The sequence below is a fragment of the Haliaeetus leucocephalus genome, unplaced genomic scaffold, assembly GCF_000737465.1.
Source record: "Haliaeetus leucocephalus isolate CR32 unplaced genomic scaffold, Haliaeetus_leucocephalus-4.0 Scaffold362, whole genome shotgun sequence".
In the NCBI taxonomy this organism is placed as follows: domain Eukaryota; kingdom Metazoa; phylum Chordata; class Aves; order Accipitriformes; family Accipitridae; genus Haliaeetus; species Haliaeetus leucocephalus.
Genome location: NW_010972798.1, coordinates 7,393,195 through 7,399,194, shown reverse-complemented (window position 1 = coordinate 7,399,194; position 6,000 = coordinate 7,393,195). Strand labels below are relative to the sequence as shown.

The following is a 6,000-nucleotide window of genomic DNA, read 5'->3' as shown; positions in this document are numbered from 1 at the left end:
GGCGGCTGCCCCGGGTCCCGCGGGGGGGGCCCTGCGGCCCCGCTCCCGGTCGTGCTGCCGGCGCCGTAGCGGGTACGGCCGCCCTCGGTGCTGTGCGGCGGCTGGGGCGCTTGGACAGCCCCAGAGCGCCGTGTCCAGCGGGGTGACGGGAGGGTGGTGAGGGCCGGTGCCGGGGACGAAGGCTGGTGCTGCCCCCCAAAACCGGCCGGGTGAAAATTAACAGGGGCGGTTTTCATCCTGGGCGCAGCTAAGCAAGCATCTTCCCCGGGTGCTTCCTTCCTGGCATTTCACTCATCCGTATCGCTGTCCCATCTGGGAGCGAGGTGGGGTGGGTGTACCTCGTACCCCGCTCTGCTCCCCGGCCGTCGGGAAGCTGTCAGTTCCTGGTTGCCTGCGGAAAACTAATAACAAAATTGTAATGCGTGGAGGGCTTGTGAGTCCCTGTTTTTTTGTCTGTGCTCCGACTGCTAACGCGATTGAAGTTGCGGAAATTGTAGTGGAGGCGAGGTGCGAATGTTTATTCTTTACTTGTAAATAAAGATGGCAAACTCCTGTATCCCAGAACCCGTGTTTGGAGAGTAGTCTCGCTGGCTTTTATAAATGTTATCTACTTCTATTGAATTGGCAACGGGAAAAGGTGACGTTAGAAGAAAGCTTGCTGTAGACCTCCCCGTGTGAGGGTTTTGTAATAGCTCTGTAGCAGGTCAGTCTATTAGAAAAGTTTAGCTGTTGGCCAGCATCAATGGAAAATCTTAGGAACAAGAATCACAAACCACACAAAGAATTTTTCCTATTTATTCAGGGATTTTTAATTTTTGCTTTGTATTGTGAAGCCTATTCACATCCGTGCTCAATTACTTAAGTAAATCTCGCTGCAACACACGTTATTTCCCTGAAAAGGCCAGAGTAGGCACTCCGAGGAGGAGTTGGCTCTGTAGTCCTTGGTCCCTGCCGAATGATGCCCCATTCCCAGGCAGTGTGTGTATGGAGGAGACTGCCTGGAGACTTATCCTCTGTGCAACCACAGCAAAAGGGAGAAGAGGACTGGGTAAGGACGAAGAAAAAATCAAGCATGGTGGCAGTAGGGAAGGGAATATAAATTTCTGTTCTGCTGAGCTCTGTGTCCTGTCCTGCCAACACCCCTGTGCCTAGAGAAGTGAAGAGAGAGAGTTTTAATGGACAGTATCCTTTATTTTAGTGTAGAGTCCAGTCCCCCTCAGTTCTGGTGTAGAAGAGATGACAGTGAGCCCTGAAGTTCTCAATGTACCAGCTGGGGTGAAGTTCAGCTGTTCAGTTTCAAACGTGTCTTGAAGGGGAAAAAAAAGGCAGTTTTATGAAAACCCGCAGAAGACAGCAGTTGCGCTGGCCTCCATTATCAACATATTTTTATATTCCTCTTTGATGTTATGTACAGCAAAAATCATGGCTATGTCCTGTCAATACCTATAATTTAGCTTAGTAGTAGCTGAGGACAATTTACTAGATTGTTTTGCTCCAAAAACTTAAAAGCTAGAGCAGCTGAAAAAGGATTGAAAGATGCTTGATCTACTTAAGTTCCACACTCATGCAGCAAAGGTGGAGGTGTAATACCATCTACAGAAACTGGTGCTGGATGGAGCGGCAGCCAGTGCATCTCAATCACTAAGAATTACAAGCTCTTGCAAGACAGTTATTTGTGCTAGGGAATTTATTTTCTTTCCATTGCACTGGGAGTGAGTTTATGGCTAGAAAGACAAGCCGAAATGGTTAGTCTTGGTATTTGAAGCAAATGTCCTATATAATCCAGAAGTGTCAGTCACTGTGGGAGGGAGGTAACAGGCAAGGTATGCTTTTTACTGCAACATTGAAACACTTCAGTAAGGATGCAGTTATTTTTGAAGACTCCAGGTTGGACATGGCAAGATTTTACTTCTGATAACTGCTAAACTGATGCATGTGATACAGTCTGTCAGTCACTGCTTTAATTTACCTGTCTTTTTCAAAGGCAAGGAAGAGCTGATTAAAAGAATTCCTTATATTTGGGGTGTCAGCCTCGGGACAAAAATCCCTGTTTTGTGTGGCATATGGCAGGTACAGCGTACAGGCCGTGGTCACTCCTAGGTCACTGACAGGGGTTTGGTGCAGGGCAGGTGTTGAGTATATCATGAAACCCCTTCCCCCCTGTGGAGTGACTTACCAACCCAGAATTTCTGTAAAGGTCAGTACCTTCTCATTTAGTACTTTTTTGTGTCTTTTAGCGTAATCAATTATTTGATCCTTTGTTTCAAGAAAATAACCTTTTTTCCCCCCTGTGTCTATTCATAACTCTTTGAAGTTTGGGCCTTTTACTGCACTATGGATCAGCTGGGGTATGTGCGAAATACTACTTCTGCCCAAGGTGCCAAAGAGGGATCGAGCAAGCCTGCTGCTCCCCAGAAGAATGCTTACGCGAGGCTTGTGCAAAAGCACCACAGCGGCCGATTCCGGTCCTATTTGAATCACATTGCACAGAAGATGCAGCTAGAAGAGAGCACCTCCAATGACCCCAGCTCAGATCTGGACCCGCCCCTGAGGAGAGGCCTGGTGAAGGATAATCCAGCCAGGAATGGGTTGAATGTGCACAGCTATTCACCGGTCAGAACATCTCACCTGGAACAGGTGAACATGCTTGGAGGATTTGAGAACGATAAACCCCAAACCGCTCTAAACAGATGTCGTCATAAAAAAAATGCCATCGTTAGTCCAGAAGGAGACTTGGAGGTGGAGGAAGACTATTATGTACATCAGCATGGAGCTGCAGTTGACTTGTTAAATACGAGTGACGCCCTGGGTGGGAGAGTACTGAACAGCCTGAGACACCATGCAGCTCTGCAGAAGTCTTCTGGTTCTGATGAAAAGGATGAGGAGGACATGTGGAGGAAGAAACATAAGAAACGAGGCAGGTGTCCTGCCAACACAGATCCAGCAGCTGGACACTTGTTGACTGAGCAGTTTAGTGAGGATGTGCTGGCAGTAAATGCCAGGAAAAACAGTCACTTGTCTCCAGGTCAAGTCCAAGGTGAGTTCACACTAATAAACTGTTTGGTCCATTTGCTACAATTACTGTGGAATTGAATGTGATGTTTTAGTCATGAGTGAGTTAACACGAGCCAGTTCTTCTCTCTCCAAGTTAGTCAGCCCTTAGTTACCTGTGGGTGGCTTTGTCCTGATTTACAAGTAAGCCATCCGGCATGTGCGAATGGCTTCATGTGGAGCCAGCTTGGTGCTGGCAGAACCTAGTCCCCTGGCCTAAGCTCTGTGAATGTGGCTGTGCTACTTCCAGGATCAGCTCAAGAGTAGGAGAGCCCAATTTCTGTGGTGTAGCATCCAAATTAGTAAGACTGCTGGGTCTGAGCTGACTCAGGGCCGAGTCACGCTTTTCTCTGCATTGCCTCTTTGGATCCAGAGTGCTGGTTTGCCTTTGCGGAGGGTCCAAGTCCATCTAATACTCAGGGGCTAAGATGCTTGTATAATAATACCTCATTCCTGATACAGAGTGTTGACTCCAGTAAACTTTGCTGTTAGTAACAAAGAGACCACGTTTTGCAGTTGTAAAGTGAATGTGTCTCTTTCAAGGCAAAAAGCCCACATATGGAGATGAATAAAAGTTTTTATTAAAAAAAGCAACAACCCAGAACACAGCATCCACAAGCAACCAAAGCCGGGCAGTTTAAATTTGATCTCCCAGTGTAATGGGTTAAAACTTCCTCTGAATGTCATTTATGGTGAAATACCTGGATAGCCTGATCTTATGAGCTGGAGGAACTCATAAATGTCACTGTATTACATTCTCTGTAACACGTAGAAAAGGGATTGATTTAGCAGCTGCGTAAGACAGGCCTGAGGCCTATCACAACTCTTGGATTGGATATCAAGTAAATGTTTAACGAAATCAGTCTTACAAAACTATGCCCTAACACTCAAGAGTGGCAAGTAATATGCTTTTTTCAGGGTTTGCGGTATTTTTGAGACTGTGACAGTAGATCATGTGCTAAAGTTGGTAAATTTTCATGAGTTCTTGCAAGGCAGATCATAGTTACAGATTTAATACAAGCAGATTATGCTAAAATTTGTTGATGAACTTGATTTTTGGGAGGGTTTTTTCTTTTTGCATGCTTCATTGTAACACTATTTATTATGCTGGCCTGTTATAATAGAATTTGCTACCTTTCACCCTTCAGCTTTTGGAGAGTAGGGAAAAGCAGCTAACAGAGGCAGAGAGTCTAGAAGGCTTACAGTTTGTAGCTCTGAAGACGATAGGTGCCTACATGGATTTTAATCTAAAATAAAAATACCCTAACTTTCAAAAGCAAGCACCCACTGTTCCCTCCTGCTCTAGTTGGGAGTGGAGTTGCTTTGAAAACTAGCTGTTTGTTTAGTGTAAAGACCTAGAGCAGAAAATGTTGACCCTCGTGTTTGACATCCCAGGTGGAAAACTCACACTGTGGGGAAGATTATCGGAAAATTATTTGTTTAACAGTGACACCCTTCCTCTTCTTCTCCCTGCATGCTCCCCCCAGGCACCCTTCTGTGTAGCTGAGACTGGTTACAATCCAGAACACTTGCAGAGACATGAAAACAGTTTCTTGGGGAGGAAAGAAATAAGAAAAAAAAAAAAAAGTAATTTGATTCTGAGAAACGTCTTTCCTGCTGTTCAGTTAGAGTATATTTTAGCACTCTTGTTTAAGTGAAATGAAGATTTTACAGTATGCAAGCGCTTAGGTATAAGAACGCACACATCACAGTACCAGATTAATATTTTCTCACTTCAAAGCTTGTCTTCTTTCTTGATGCTGATATAAGTCATATTACTTTGCATAGGCAGGTGTCTGGTTTGATCAGTTTAAATCAAGGCTTGTGAAACTGTGATGGCAAGAATTGCTTCTGTCATAGCGGTGAGGCATATAATCTTTTCAGTAGTGACATTTCCTCACAAATTAACTCTGTTCAGGCTGTTGTAGGCTTTCCAAAAGGCTCTTTGAGCTAATCTCAAAGCCGAGCATCTCTCTTTATATCGCTTCGTTTCATTGTCCTCTTCTTAACAGCTCTTCAGCTCAGGCTTAGCCATGGTGAGGTTTGCAATGACCCTAAAATTGACAGTACTAAAATTGAAGGCAAACATGGAGGGCTGAGAAAACCCTTTGAGTGCCCTGGGGCAGGCTGTGGGCAGTGAGGGACTGGTCCTTGTTAATGTCCTCCCAGTGGTGCAGCAGTTCCTGTGGCGTTGGGGGAAAGCAGAGTGGTTTGTGAAGCCCCAAGCAAGCGTCACTGAGCCCTGGAGCTCACTGCTGATGTGTTGCTGTCCGTGAGAAGCACTGAGGATTGCCTTTGTCATTCTGTACCGTAAAGCCCCAAGACGAGGCTTGGGGATAGAAATAATTTCATAGCAGATAATTAGGAGACTGACCATGGCAGTCTCTTCTGGCATTGCATATAGTAGCTGCTTTTCCCAAGTATGGGAAACTTTGCAGTTGAGAGAGCTGAGTATGAACAAAATTCAATTGTCCCTTGTCTGAAACATGTGACACAGTCATGAAACTGCAGGTTGGATTCACTCTACGGTATCAGCACTCTTGGGTTTGGGAAGATGAAACTGCATGTAGATGCATTCCACAGATTGTTGCTCCTTTCTGTGCAGCTATAACCTCTGTGAGGAGAATTACCATAAAGCCTCCTGTTCTGAAGTTTCTTCTCAAACAAACCCCAATAATACAGAAAATCCTAAAATGCCACTTCAAATTGTGTTGCTTATAGTTTTTTATCTAATACAACTTTCCTGCTGGTATTTTTCCCTAAATCTCCAATCCTCTAGGTTCTTTGGGTGCTAAAATTTGGTTAAACTTCCTTAACAGAAAGTCTTTTATGAAGTCCCCTGGGTTGTTTTCTGGTTTTGATCAAAGGCTCTAAGGATTTTCCCACTTCAATCCAGAGTTAGTCATCAAAATCTCTTTTCAGACTGACTGATGTTTCTGTCATGAAAGG

The 6,000-nt window shown here is 44.9% G+C and overlaps 1 protein-coding gene across 1 annotated transcript in view; it reads left to right on the top strand.

The window, feature by feature from the left end:
* DIS3L2 (DIS3 like 3'-5' exoribonuclease 2) overlaps positions 1–6,000 on the top strand; it is a 197,037-nt gene that overhangs the window by 194 nt on the left and 190,843 nt on the right. The window contains exon 2 of the mRNA XM_010573014.1: positions 2,315–3,037. Within this exon, the coding sequence (XP_010571316.1) occupies positions 2,335–3,037 (703 nt within the window). The 5' untranslated portion in view covers positions 2,315–2,334. The remainder of the gene's footprint in view (positions 1–2,314; positions 3,038–6,000) is intronic.